Source organism: Fundulus heteroclitus, unplaced genomic scaffold, assembly GCF_011125445.2.
Source record: "Fundulus heteroclitus isolate FHET01 unplaced genomic scaffold, MU-UCD_Fhet_4.1 scaffold_55, whole genome shotgun sequence".
Classification (NCBI taxonomy): Eukaryota; Metazoa; Chordata; class Actinopteri; order Cyprinodontiformes; family Fundulidae; genus Fundulus; species Fundulus heteroclitus.
In genome coordinates this window covers 1,774,021-1,789,206 of record NW_023396978.1, presented here as the reverse complement: position 1 = coordinate 1,789,206, position 15,186 = coordinate 1,774,021, and the positions used below count along the sequence as shown (strand labels likewise).

The window sequence follows — 15,186 nt, the reverse complement described above, 5'->3', positions numbered from 1 at the left end:
AGTAAGAAATACATTGTTAATCCAAGTCAAAAGTATTTTTATTTATTTATTTTTGTGTTTAAAATAAAGCCGTAAAGCCCTTAAAGATGTTTTGTGCAGAAAAAGCTGACTGAGACATTCTTTCCCATCCTTTTTTTAAACTGGTTGTGGGTTTATAGGGTTCAAAACAAGCAGGAGATAAATGCCACAGCACCCCCTACTGTTCAAGCCTCCTGGTTTTGTTTTCATGCTGTTAAACTTTAGTTGTTGTTTTTTTCTTTTTTTGATCTCTCCTCTGAAAATAGCTGATCTAAAAACGGAAACTATTTTCTACTGCTGCTGAAATGTTTGCATCACGGTTTTGTGCAAATGTGGCGACTGGTGAAAAGAAACTTAATCGCCAGAGGGGAAAAAAAAACAACTTAAGGGGTCTTTTTGTGATTTGTATGTAAAAATTAAGTGTTTATTTCTGACTGTATGGGGAAACGGTATTTAAAGAAAGGAAAGTAGAGCTTTGGAAAATGTTCCCATTACCATTTTGTTTTTACAATAAATGTTGAATTATTTTACTGTATAAAGCAATGAAATAAATAGGTGACATCTTTTAAACTAATACTAAATGTGCCTAAACAATAGAGAAGATAAAATGAAAGTGTCGTATAAATCTGATAAAGAATAATGAGTCATGCATTCTACGTGATTATACAATCTAAAAAATAGAACAGAAATAAGTTATGTATTTTCATTTTGAAATCTATAAATAAAATTTAGAATGAATACACGATATGAACAGTCCAAGTATCTCCTTAGTACTGAACACTATGTTACAATTATATAACATAATTATGCACATAGTGGGAGTTACTATTGGTAAGTGATTAACCAAATCCTGAATCATGTTTTTTTTTTTTTTTTTTTTTTTGCAGTGAACAGTAACATTATTTCACAAAACAAACAGTGAGCTCTCCTGAAGACTTGCGTGTTGTATTAGGAATACGCTCCAGAACATCCATACATACAGCACATGCATTCCTTTGTCCATGTTTCCCATGTATACCGTGTGACAATGGCATTTATTAGAAGGCGTTCATGCTCCACGCTGGTCGGCAACAACAATCAGGAAGGTTGTGATGTTTAAACGATGCTCGGTTAAGAATAAAAGACCAAAGATGTGCCAATAAAATATGTCCCGCACCGTTTCGCCATCACCAGGCTGAACTGTTGATCCAAAGCTGGAACTGTGCTTTCGTGGTGTTCACACCACATTCTGGCCAGGCGTAACTTTTTTTCTGCTCTGCTATTCTCCATTTTTGGTGAGCCAGTGAGAGTTGTAGGCTCTGCTTCCTGTGTTTAGCTGACGTGTGTGGTGTCCGGTGGGGATTTTCTGCTGCTGGGGGCCCATCAGCTTCAAGCTTCAAGATGTTGTGTGTTCACAGATAGTCGTCTGCATATCTTGGATGTAAGGATGGACCATTTGAACTATTTTCATCCGATGTCTGACATCAACAAGGCATTTTCATTCACACGACAGCTGCTCACTAGATATTGTATCTTTATGCCACATTCGTATTCAGGCTAACTTAAATCCCCTTTCATCCCCATTCTGATGCTGGTTTTCTCAATTTGTGTTGACCCGCAATTAAATAGGTGTACCTAATAAAGTGTCTGGTAAGAGTAGAGTTTTCAGGAGCCTGAAAAATCAGCAAAGTGAGGCATCCAGAAAGCTTCCTGATGAGATGCTTGGGCCATCTTAACTTACTCAGGGAGCAGCAGATTGAGTTGTTCCCAAACACGATGGACCCGTCGGGTGAAGTCAGGCCATCCTTCACAGGAAGCTTATTTCAGCCACTTCTACCTGAGATGGTGCTCTTCTCATGATGATCCACGTTTCACGACCATCTGTGAAGGTTGGGACATATGTGGACCAGTAAGGGGATAGCTTCGGGTTTTGTCTCAGCTCCTTCTTTGCTGTGACAGAGCGAAGCAAGATCGTCATTCCTTCAGCCGAGGCTGCTGAGAAACATCTGATGTGCTTCATTTTCTCCCTAAAGCACTTCTTTAAGCATTTCTGGCTGATGAACATAGGAAAACCATGCCATTATCTAAAAATGTGCTTGTGTAAAGATGACAAAAATATCCAGATTGATGCAGTTTTAAAGTAGTTGAGTAACACAAAAAGATTTAAAAGGTTTTCTGTTGAATCTATATTGAATTTTTTTTTTTTTTATATAGATAATCGGGGTCAGAGAGTGGATTTTTTTGCAGAATACCCAAAAATTATCAGTGTGTAGAGGATAGTATATGATATTTAAAATTACGTAAAAAGAGAATAAAAAGGTATAGAAAAAAACTCACTAAATGAAGTTCATTCTCCAACCATTTTAAACCTATGAAGTTGCTAACCTGCTAATATGTTTTACACTGAGTTAAATGCAAGTTTTTTTTCACCACATATTTTTAATATGACTCAGCATTAAATGTAATAAAAAGCTGATAATCACCCTGTAAATTGCAACTTTGTTCAAATGACACCAAAATGTAGGTATTAACACTCAAGACTTCATTAATTCCCCAACTATAGTGTTGAATTTTTAAAACATCCTTCAATGAAATACAGTTTTTGAGAGCATTTTCTATTAAATATCAAACAATTGCTGCAGTGTTTATTTTTCATGTAAATGCATATTAAACAGTGTTTTGGGGCATTTTACCTTTTCCCACACTAATAAAATAAATGGCACACGTTAAGCCATCCCCTGGGCTGCTTCGCATTTAAAGGAAATCACAGATTAACTATTTATGCATGCCTAACATATAGAGGTTTCCACTTTTCTAGTTTCCACCCAGTGAAATATTTCTCACTTGTTTGAGTAAAATGTTTCAGAAGCGTTTTTTTTTTTGTTCCTCTGCAGGGAGCTGGAGACAGCTTCATCGGAGCGCTGGCGTTTTACATGGCTCACCACCCCGCCATGCCTCTGGAGGACATGGCGCGCAAAGCCAATCAGGTGGCGGCGGTGAGCGTGCAGGCTGCTGGCACCCAGACGTCCTTCCCGTTCAAACGGGACCTGCCTGCTGAGCTGTTCTGAGACGTTTGGACCGCATCCTAATTTAATGAACTGTCTGATGGGAAGAGCTAATCTAAAAAAAAAAAAAAAAAAAACACAATCACAAAAAGTATTCATTGGATATAATTTATTGAAATAACCCAAGCTGACAAAATTTCACAGATTTGACGTAGCAATTTGAAATGTTTGATACATCCAGATATTTGTGTTGGTCCTTTCGTCTTCATCCAATCCTTCAGCGTCGTGTTGAGCTCCTACGAATGTTTTTAATCAATCCTTGATGGGGGGTCCACCATTAAACAGCAGCCAATCAGAATCCTCTCTCCTAGCCAACGCTTTGTACGATCCGTGTAAATAAAACTGTTCAGAACCTGTCCGTGTACGTCGTGTGCATTAAATCGATTTGATCTTCCTCTTCTCAAAGAATAAGACGTGCTTGTTCACTGCAATGACACAAAAAAACAGGATCAGATAGAGCGTAGGAGGCGGAGGAATAGTTATCAGCGCTGGAGTTAAAAATGCTTTGCAAACACACAAACATGAGCGACGTACATTAAGCTGTTCAACTAGAACTTTGTGGTGTAAATGGAGTCACATTAGAGATCCACCAGTCAGTTGTCAGCTGCATGATGTACCATGAGTCTTATTTACTTTTTATTTGAGTTATTAAATGCCTTCAATGCCTGCAAGTTTTTAGCGTTATAATGAAGAACACTGGAGGTGATTAAAGCCATTAAAAAGGACCATCAATATACAATAACCTCATATTTCTTGGTCATTTCCTAATAATGGAGTTTCAGTCGTACATGTTTATATATTTATTCTTTACTTTGAATAAAATTAAACATTGATGGGGTGTTAGATCTATAACGACGGAAATTTCTTTGCTGTACAGATTTTGTTTTGTTTTCCAGCTTTCCTTGGTTTTTAGGCAAGACTGGTGTTAAATACTACAATTTATATACTGGACTGATTATTTATTTTATCCAATAGATTCAGAATAGCTCTGTGATGGACTGGTGGCCTGTCCAGGGTAAAAACTATTTTTACACCAGCTGCTGGGGTTGTTCATCCACTTCTGTGGAGCCAGGCTGAAGTGACAAGACTCTGTTTGTTTCCTTTAGTTTTTCTGGATACCTTCACCAATCTTGGACGAGGAGCTATATCATATAATCATTTGCCTTTTCTGCCATGATATTAAGAAGAACCTAAAATGTTTATTGGAATCCAAACCAAACTGTATCATACCCGTGTCATCCCCAGAGGGACATGACACGATGTTCAATCCATCTAAACTTCTGGTTCTTTACTTTAATACGCTTGTGTGCTGCGTTTCAGACAGGCTGGGGATGTCCAGATTGTGAACATGTGTTTAAGGAAACTGTTAAAGTGAACACAAACAATGTTCCTCCTAGACTGGAGGGGATTTTACTGTAGGAATTTTGGTGCATAAATAAAGAGGGAGTTAGCCATATTTTCAAACTGGATCAAGAACCATGACATAGAATCACTCGTCAGCAGCTGACGGAACCACATGTGCAAGAGATTACGTTGGGAAGCCTTTGTCAAGCTGCTTTACTGTGTAGCAGACTTTTCTGTAGCAGACCCTGTGTAGTCAGACTTCTCTGTAGTCAGGAGCATTCGGGCTGGATCAACACGCAGTGACACCGCGGACCATGTGGTCTGACAGATCAGTATTCAAGATCTATGTTAGGGCTGGGTGATCTGGCTTAAAAATAAAATCTCCCATTTTATTATACCAAATCTGACTAATTGATTTTTTTCCTCTTCGTCTCACAAAAATTTATTATTTTAAAAACTTGCTTTTATGTCAAGCATTTTATCTGGAAGTTGACCTGAATCCAAAGAGCAACTACTGTATTTTTTTTAGACCATAAGGCGCACCAGATTATAAGGCACACTAAATATTCTTCCCAAGTGTGTAATATCACTCCGCCCCTTCACGTACACAGCTCTCTCCTGAGAGAGAGAGCTATCCTTTTCTGTCAGAAGAACAGAGTAGTTGGACTACACTGCTCTATTTCTAACATAAGGCCAAAATAAACGTAACTTTTATATTGAATTAACTTACTAGGTTCATTGTTGCTAGCGCATACTCTGGATGCGGGCTGCCTACAGGCTCCCACATACTTGGCCGTACTGTGAGTTTGTCCGACTCCACGCTGACTCTCCCCGGACGTTTTATCCTTCATAGTCGAGCGTATTATTGCCTACATTTCTTGTGGCAAATTCCTACAATTCCCACACTTTCTGCCAGTGGAAAGAAGCAGCAGAACGGATGGTAAAATGCGTGATTAGCTAGCAGAGCACCTAGAGTTGTTTCTTTTCCAGCAAGCTCCCACCCCACACCCGTCAGTGAGTACAGAGAGGGACTGTGATGCTGCGCGTCCTTGTGACCGCCTGCTTGGAGCAGCTCAGTGTATCAAACTCGGTGTCATATATAAAAACAGTTTGATGTAAAGACTTCTTGCCTCCAAGAAGTTTATAGTGACACCGCGTACGCGGTCGAAAAAACTGAGCTCTGCACCTACCTGTATGCGCGCTACACCAGAGTATGTGGGGGCCTTTACATGAATGCACTTCTAGTTTGGACAATACAGTCAGGCAGTCTTGTAGACAGCTCAGAGGTCTGATCAGGTAATGACACAGTGTACCGTAATGATCCAAATATCCATTGAGCGGTGCCACTTTGTTGCTTACCAAAATCGTACTTACACATTTTAACAGATTTTTTGTGCATTGTACAATTTTCCTAAAATTAAATCTTAAAAAATTGTAAATTTGAATTAATCAATTAAATCGCTTTATTGCCCAGCCCTAATCTATGTTAAAAATAAACTCTCCAAACGAAGCAAGGGGAAAAGCACCAAGGCTACAGCTCAAACTTCAAGCTCTGATGGTACAGAGATGAGCCGTTTCCACCTCTGGGATGGCAGCAATAATGTGTTTCCTTAGATAGGAAACTTTTTGACCAATTGGTCTGTATGATTTGATTCACTTTGACTTTGGAAAGTGCCTTGAGATGACATGTGTTGTGAATTGGTGCTATATAAATAAAATTGAGTTGAATTGAAATTGAACCTTTGGTATTCTCCATTTAATTGTTGCGTGTTAAGAAAAATAGACCAAAAAAAATAAAGAAATAAAAAGCATAGAGTTCCATGTTAGGCCACATCTTACCAAACGGGTCATGTTTCCGCAGCACCAGTTTCTCTCGGAGTCGGTTCCTCTTCGTGTTAAAGAAGTATCCGGTCCCGGCAGCGCTTACCATCTGCACCAGTATGCTCCTGAAAGAAAAGCAGGTGAATTCACTGTCACCAACCCGCCATCAGACACTGCAGGTTGATTTAACCCACATGCAGCTTTGGTCAGAAGCTTACAGCCTCTCTTCATGGGCATGAATGATGTTTATTTTCAGATTTTATTAATTTATTGAATCACTCCTTTTTCCAAAGTGTAATTATTAAGCTGCAGACAACAGCAAAGTGACAAGATGTGGGTCACAAGTTTGAATTTAATGTGATTTTTACACAAAATGCCTACTTTATTGTTAACTTGTCAAGACTTGTCATGATTTGACAGCTAGTTTATCTCTCCCAGCATAAGGTTTCCTTGACCAAACCCATAGAACATGAATATTTACACAAGTTGGGATAGTCTTTTACATATTTTTCTTAAATAGCTTTCAGCTAAAGCACAGCAGATTCCAAGATTGTCAGTTGAAGGATCCCTTTTCAAGTCCTATTCAAATGGATGTGTCACCATTAAGCCCAGGTCAGGAAGAAAACCCTTGCCCCATTTGAATTTTGGAGCAAGGGCTCCAAAATTCAAACCATGACTTTTAAATAAAATTAGGTGCTTCCCACGGTAATAAGACAAGTTCCTTCTGGATAGGACTGTACAACATTAGGAAAGAATGCCATTACACAATATTTATATTGACTGCCATCAGCCCGTATTTCCCTCACTCTTGTCTTTCTTCTCATCCTCATGACGTCGTCACCATTCCCTTTGAGATTAAGCATCTTGGTATCTAAGATCTACATCAAAGGTGTACATTTAAGGCAGTGAAAGCCAATGTCAAATGGCCTAATGTTTCATTTTCATTGGTATGCAGGATTTCAATTAACCGTATGACACCCGGAAATGTTTTAGCATGCATTCAAGCAGATTGTGATATAGCGCACACTGAAATTGAAGTTTGGTATATTTTTCAGCCCTACTTTTAAGGGAACCTTTTTCTGGTCAGAGAAAACAAAGGTCAAGCTATGTGTGGCGGCAGACTTCATAGCCATTTGACCTTTACGTCCAAGACAAAAAGGCACACATGTTTATTTATCACTAGTATCCCCCTTACAGCCCTTTGAACTGACCTGTCCAATATAAACTAGTTGTCTGTCTGTCTGTCTGTCTGTCTGTCTGTCTGTCTATCTATATCTATATATATCTATATATATATATATATATATATATATATATATATATATATATATATATATATATATATATATATATATATATATTCTGTATCCTGAAGGCCCTTTGTGTAGCATTGCTGTTTGCTTTTCTTCATGTATTTGTTTTTCTGCTGGCTGCAAGGCAAACTTCTGCTTAGAGGCATAATTAAGTTCACTTTCATGTGAATAACATTCATTCTTTCTAATGCAGAAATCCTAATCTGTTCTATTTATGACGCTTGTTTATAGGACAACTTCCATTCACCTCAAATCAGCAGCTCACATGTGTGTGTCTCAACAGAACAATGAACCCAAACACATCAGATGTGGTTTTGGGATAGACAAAACAGGTGAAAACAGCCTCATGAATGATCCTCCCAAAGCCCTGACATCAGCTTTAATGAACATTTGTGAACTACGCTTAAAAAAAAAAAAAAAAAAAACAGCCGGTGGCAGGAAATTATGCCAGACATTTGCTGATAGCTACAAAGATGTGTGTGTTCAGAGTGCATCTTGCCAATGTAAGTTAAGTGTGTAAGCATCGTGTTGAACCTTTGTTTGATTAAGGAGGATAAACAATACATTCATTTTAAAAAGTGACATCCATGCGTTTGATGAGCATTCCAAAACTTATAACCGCAACAAATATATAAATAGTCGTCTCACTTACTTGGATTTTGCTTTAGCCACTGAAAAAGAGCAGAAAATGTTGACTTTATTAACAAGCCATCAAACAACGTGGGCACACACACTTTTTTTTAGCCGTGCATAAATTGTTAGAGCAGCACACGGATTTCTACTGTAAGTAAATCGACATTTAAAGAGTCAGAGTAAACATCCAGCATGTTACCTTAGATATGTTGTAAACTTTGACACGTAAATGTGATGTAAACACCGACGTAAACAATGGACGGAGTCCGATTAAGAGCGAATAATTAAAACAGAAACTTCGGTTAAATTCGTCTGAAGCCTTTGATACTCACAGTTCACGCTGGTAAGAAACATTTTCTTAAATTTGAATCTTCTTCACGAAGATAGAGACATAAAGCAGAATCCAGTCAGGTCACATTGAATAGTTGTACATCCGGTGCAAGAAATGTCCTTCCGGTGTTCCTTAAAGGCGCAGTACACCAGAATGCCTTCTCCTAAATCCCTTTATTAGACTGAGTGAAAACTCTTTTAGACATTGTTTATTGTCCCTCTGAGAAATAAGACATTATTGTGATTTTTTGAACACATATTAAGCAATGCTCAGTTTTAACAGTTTTTTTAAAAAATATACATATGAGAGCCTCAATGCGTGGGACTACTCCAGTGGATCCCATATATGAAGCCCATTGTGAGCCCAAGCACCATAGTAACTAACCAGTCTCAGCAAATTCTTAAAGGGCCCACATTTGCAGGTTAGATAAGTTCAAGTTCCTTTACATGAAAAAATCCATGAAAAAATCTGAAATTTTTCTTCATATTTGTAAACATTTTCTGCATCTGTACTTTTACCATACTGTATACACTTGTTTTTTATTTTAGAACAGCAACATCAAGAATAAGGGAAATCAATAATGATAAGATATTAAACACTTAATAATTTCATTCAGTTGTTTATTGTTATCTAAAACAAGTTTGTAATAGAACTATATTCCCGTTATTTTGGGATTCAATCCGTGTTTTGTCCGATTATGATAAATTTGGTTCTTTTAAATTATGACAGATTATGTACCCTGACTACACATGAGTCTTTTTTTTTTTTTGTGTGTGTGTCCTGTCTGGCAATGTGGCAATAAGAATTGTTGTCTTGATGCCAGAAAGAGCCCAACCGATTTTATTCTCACAAGTGAAGCATAATTGCTTTCATCATAGTGCTCTGCTTGATATGTAAATAGTTTTATTATGTAGGGAATAGTTCAGGTTATGTGGACAATACATTGAAAGAGTAGAAGAGGAGAGAGAAATTAGAAGAAAAAAAAGAAAGGGAGTAAAGGTGAAAGAATCAGGAGACAGAAGAGAGATTGACAAAACTTCATCAGTCTGCTTCATTACCTGCAAAGATAGATGTAAAAAGAACAGCACAACCAATAGAACTACAGATACAATACAGCAACACCTTGATACCATCACTGAAGTAAATACAGTATTAATCAATACGAAATGTATAAAGTGGTAGCTTAAGATAAAAATTGATGAGTATGTAAGAAGCCGGATCCAAGCACCTGTAGGTGTTTGTGAGAGTGTGCTTGTGTGTGTAAGGTTTATCCTTGGGGAAAATGCTCAATAGTGGTTGTGAAGAGCCAAAGAGCCCCCCCCCGGAGCACCGTGGTAGGCCCCAGGGGACCCAAAACCCCAGATGCCCTAAAGCAGGGGTGTCAAACTCCGGGCCTCTAGAGCCGGTGTCCTGCAACCTTTAGATGTGTCCCTGGTCTGACACGCCTGAGTCAAATAATCAGTTAATTAGCAGGACTCTGAAGAACCTGACTGCATACTGAGGAGCTAATTGTGCTATTTGATTCAGGTGTGTGGGTCCAGGGAAACCTCTAAAAGTTTCAGGACACCGGCACTCGAGGACTGGAGTTGGACACCCCTGCCCTAAAGGACCCCCAAAGTAAAGGTGCCCAAGGGGGGCACATAAGAGTCTAATTAAATCCACCCTCGGTATCAACATGTGTATGTAGACACCATAAGGATTTTGCTTAGCGTGGATGTATACTAAGTGGGTATTTGCTCACAATTGTTTGTTTTTTTTACACAGGACCCATTTCGTTTAATTAAATTCAACACATTTTGGCATGATATATAAGACTCATATCAGTCCCTATTTAAACTGAAGGCAGAACGGACAGAGCAAGCGGCTAGAACTCATGGGGAAACAGGCAGAACTGCAGCATGCAGACACAGGCGACTTTGATCTGAAGAGTCCAGCTGGCTGAGCACACAGGATCTGGTAGAGACAGGGCACATTACACTGGCATAGACGAGAAAAGAAGAAATATTCTGGCAGGGATGAGATGGCTGAGGCAGGTCTAAGTAGACAGGTGCACAGGTGAGCCAAGCTTACCAATTAGTGGCAACAGGTGGAGCTGATCTAAAGTAATTGACTGGTGACTCAGTGGCAGATTCAAGAAAAGTCTGGAAAAGTCCAAAAAGATAAAAAAACAACAACCTAAATTCTGACAGCCTACTTAAAAATGGTAATCACACATTTAAAAGTCCATTGATGGAATGTTTTGGTGGGAAAAACTACTTCTCTATATATTAGGCCTGAAATGACACGACAGGACACACTAAAAAAAAGAACAGGAATATATAAAGTGGCAGGAAATCATGTCCACACTGTTATGAGAAGTAGAATGGCATGAATGGACTCCTGTATTGTGCTTCACATATTCAGTGGAGTTAAATAAATATGAGGAAAAGTACCTGTTTTATGCAGGATACCTTATCTCAGTAATTATTTAAGATACCACATCCTTCTGTTTTCTGTTTACAATAAACCCAGATATTAGCAGATAGCTCTTTGGATATTATTTTCTTGATGACAGCACTGCCAAATCACAGCTGGCATTCAATTAATTCCTTGTTTTAACTTCATTTAGCTTGATTTAAGTGTCGTAATCATGAAAAAAAAAAAAAAACTTTGGCGACAGCCTCAGATTTCAATAATGTTCTTTAAGGAAACAGATAAAGAAGACTCCAGAATGTCCCAGACCGTCAGTAAAATCCCAACCCAGCAAGGAAAATGAATGGGCCTCAAACTAATAATGTCACCATGGAAATCCCCTCTCTCTGTTGTAACGTAATATTGCTTTTGTGGCTACAGTGAAACTGTGGTGCAACGAGAGTTTGAACCTGCTCTGAAGTTTGTTTGTATGACTCATATGACAAATATGGGGATATTTTAACTTGGTTCACTCTCATTTGATTCTCTGTGAACCTACAACAACACCTTTATAAATCAAAAAGAAAATGATGTTGTTTTTAGACTTATTCTTGAAAAGTAATCAGAACTTTGGTCACTGTGGTGAGTTATCACCAAAACTATAGCGAGGGGAAGACATGTTCAGGGAACAGTCTTTAGAGTCCAAAACCATTTTAGCCAGCAGCGATTAGGGAAAACTCAACCTTGTATTCAGAACACAACTTGGGCAGACTTGTTTAATCTTCAGTTGCTTGCTGATACGGTTCTTTCCTTCACCCTCTGTTCTCAGACGTTTCCTACAAACATGTTAATCATTTTCCACTCACGAGTCAATTTTGTTTTAGTTTTGTTTGTAGAAGTCAATTATTTTTTTTCTTCTTCAGGAGCCAGAACTTTTCGCAGTTTATTTGTTTGCTTACCTACCTCGATGAAAAACTCCAACATACAATTTCCACGTTCAAATGAAAGTATTATTCCAAGCTTTAGATGATATTTGGAAAACTTAAAGCAGATGCATCTGCAGGTAGAAAACTAAATAAGCAGAGAATTACACACATCATGGCATTCATGTAAAAAGTTCACAAAACAAAAACAAAAGAAAAAAACAGAAAGAACTTCTAGACAATCTCCTGTTTTTTCTACAGAAAAACAGAAAACTTTTAGGAGGTAATAAAAACACTAGACTAGTTGTAAGAGCTTTTTTCAGAGAACAGGAAAGCTGGTGCACATATTTTCATGAACTGAACTACAAATTACCTGGTACAATATACCTGGTCCACTCGTTTTAAACTTAAAGCAACCTTGATAAGTAGCTGTCTTTATTCTTTAAAAGCCATGAAGCCAATTTTAGTTTTGTAGATTCTCTGCAATGGATGGCTAATTCACCTTCCGATTACGTTATTCAGCTCTTTGGATGTCTAATTGATGCGTTCCTGGAAAGGAAATAATGGGTTTACTTTATTGCAAAGGAGCTTTAATGTTTGAGAACCATTATAAAAAATAAGGGGAAGCATGACTGTACAGTCACAAAGGGCTCTTCAGCCGCAATTCAAGTATTCATTTTATTATGTTCTTCGGATTAAATTTTTTTTTTTTACTAATTGGTTATAGTCTCCACAGCTCATTTTTATTAAAATGTAAGCTCCAGTGTGTGTTACAGTGTCGACCCACAGGTACTGAGATCAGACATAAGCGAGAAGTAATAAGTAAATAACGACAAATGAGGCGAAATGCAGCTGTAATAGTGAACCCAGGAGGGAGAGATGGCAGGCATTAAAGCGGAAATGAACATGAATGTTATTGGACGTGGCCGAGCGGCGCTGTAACCAGGCAGGGAGCAGCTGTCAGGATGTGTGTGGAGGAGCCTGCGTCACTGAGGGATAATTCTGAGAAGGAGGCTGAGACCACAAGCTTCGTCTCTCCTCCTCATCCTACTCTTCCTCTATCAACACCCCACCCACTCTGCACTCTCCACGTCCGGACGCTCGCTCCTCTTTCCGTCTCCCACTTCAGCACACGGACGGATGCTCATCGCTCTGTCTCACATGCTCTTCCTTTTCATTCACAAACCAGTTATGTCACAGTTTCCCATTCTTTGTTTTTTTTAGACTCTTTAACTGCAACTAGAATCCAGAGAGGCACAGTATGACAACAGGTATTTGGCTATTCATTTTTCAGGCCAGGACTGGGGAAGCAGAGCGTTACTTTTAATAGTGAATACTTTCTGAGAATGAGAAGTTTCATAACTGTGTTTTGAGTTTGAACTCTATAAGCCTCATTTAATGCATTGCTCAGTTTGAAGGAGACTCCATTTCCTTTGGAAAACTGCTAAATGTTTATATTTTAGCATTTTACATGATTTCTAGCAATTGTCACTATTAAACCAATGTTGTTTTTTTTTCTTTTCAGAAGAAATATCCAAAACTCTGTCACACACTACAGGATCCACCGAAGCTTGGCTGATGAGAATAAACTCTGAACAACACAATTCTAACTAAACTGAAGGCTGCTGTGTAGCTGGTTGACTTGTGGTCCAAGTTATTGGATGCTTACATATTTTTTTCCACATTGAATCACCCCATGACCTAATTACATACAAAGAAAAGGCTCTAAAGAAGTTAAGTGTTGTTGAACATCTTGGAAGAGTGAAGGAAAAGCATGTGCTTGCATGTTCCCCCCCCCCCCAGAATTTGACAAAAATAATATATTTGATAAAAAACAATGCTTTTTTGTAAACCACATATCAAGAGGGTGATCAGGTCTCTGTTCTGACTCAGCTGGGTGAAACTTCTTACTGGTTCTATTGTTAATTTTCTGTGTGTGCGTGTGTGTTTTTGTGTGTGTGTGTGTGTGTGTGTGTGTGTGTGTGTGTGTGTGTGTGTGTGTGTGTGTGTGTGTGTGTGTGTGTGTGTGTGTGAGCAGCAGCCAGCTCCACTGAAAGCTGTCGGTTTCCAGAGATAGGAGGTGTCATGAGCACCTGATCACTTTTTTTAAACAGTCAAACAGAACAGGGAGTCCTGGCCAAGATGAACTGCATAACTTCCATGCATAAATAGATGACATATAGCTACAACCAAACACTCCATCAAAACAAGCACAGTAAACATAAAAAAACTTAGTTAAACCAGTGACACTGTTGTGCTAAAGTTTTCAAAACTGCCGAGAGTGGCAGAGATAACGAATCCAAGTTAAGTATGTTTTGGATATCATTCCATACAAATTCCACGTCAAAAAAACATGCTTGATTAGTCCATTTCATCAACCCTGAAAACGCTTCCAACGCATTATGGAATCAGTTCATGGATTTATGTGGACAAATAAAGCATCCAATAGCAGTGTGGCATGATGTTTATATATATATATATATAAATATTTGCTTTAAGGCTGCAACCTGATATCATGTAGGCAAAAGTTTTTTTTTTTTTAAAGTTTTGTCAGGCTGTAATTTTTAGATTTAAAAAAGCTGTTATACATAATTTTATTTACTCCATTTGTTTACATTTTAAAGTATGCATTTTTTTGGGGATTTTTTTTTGTTTTTTGTTTACAGTTTACACAAGAATACCATAAAAAAGCAAAATATTATACCGCTTCTGTAATTTGGTCATACTAAGCATCCAACAATACCAAAATTGTTGCATCGAGTGGCACCATTACAACTTTGCGCTAATTAACTGAAGCAGGCCTGATTCCTTTGTGGCTCTTTGTCTTTTGCTACATAGGAGCAATTTGTCTTTCTCTGCTTAAGAGGAAGAGCAGCAAAGACCATCCTAAGTTTCAAGCAAAGTTCTGAACCCCAGCTGTGCAATGTGAACTTGATAACTTGCCCGTACTATGATAATGGTGCCAAATTTTTCTGGAGCGGAACAGTTTATAGTATTGCAAGGAAAAAAACTCAAAAGTGTAATATTCTGGTTTCTGTTCGGGTTTTATTTTTGAGTCATTTTACTCTGCTGCTTTAGGTTCTCTGGTTGCTTTGAGTTTTGTCTTGTCTAGGTTCTTGTTTACTGTTAGTTTATCCTGTTTTGTCATCAGTTTTAGTCTTAGCTTTATTTTCTGTTTTAGGTTTGTACTTCAGGGTTGTTTTGTTCTTTATTAGATCGTGTGTGTGTGTAGTTTGTTTCTGTCCACTTGTCTTGTCAGCTATTGATATTTGTCTGATCTGTTCTTGTTTTGAGCCTCAGCACTGATGTCTGGGGCCTGTTTCAATAAGGAGGTTCAACCAACTCTGAGTTAAAACTTGAACTCTGAG

The 15,186-nt window shown here is 38.2% G+C and overlaps 2 protein-coding genes across 4 annotated transcripts in view; one reads left to right on the top strand and one right to left on the bottom strand.

Moving 5' to 3' along the window:
- Positions 1–3,139, top strand: part of rbks (ribokinase) — a 45,903-nt gene extending 42,764 nt beyond the window's left edge. For all 3 annotated transcript variants that reach the window (XM_036132836.1, XM_036132837.1, XM_036132838.1), the window contains one exon: positions 2,892–3,139. In XM_036132836.1, the coding sequence (XP_035988729.1) occupies positions 2,892–3,065 (174 nt within the window). In that variant the 3' untranslated portion in view covers positions 3,066–3,139. The remainder of the gene's footprint in view (positions 1–2,891) is intronic.
- A 78-nt stretch (positions 3,140–3,217) lies between these two features.
- Positions 3,218–8,626, bottom strand: mrpl33 (mitochondrial ribosomal protein L33). The gene is made up of 4 exons (XM_036132839.1): positions 8,506–8,626; positions 8,193–8,211; positions 6,246–6,352; positions 3,218–3,487 (listed from the first exon to the last, which is right to left on the bottom strand). Exons 1-4 carry the CDS (start codon positions 8,525–8,527, stop codon positions 3,438–3,440), a joined length of 198 nt encoding a protein of 65 aa, XP_035988732.1. The 5' UTR covers positions 8,528–8,626; the 3' UTR covers positions 3,218–3,437.
- Positions 8,627–15,186: the final 6,560 nt, after the last annotated feature.

Bases quoted from the DNA above. Each gene is read 5' to 3' on its own strand.
- mrpl33 (XM_036132839.1), bottom strand. From the start codon at position 8,527: ATGTTTCTTACCAGCGTGAACT. The intron at 3,488-6,245 runs GTAAGATGTGGC...GTGTCATTGCAG, and splicing joins GCGGAAACATGACCCGTTTG to TGAACAAGCACGTCTTATTC.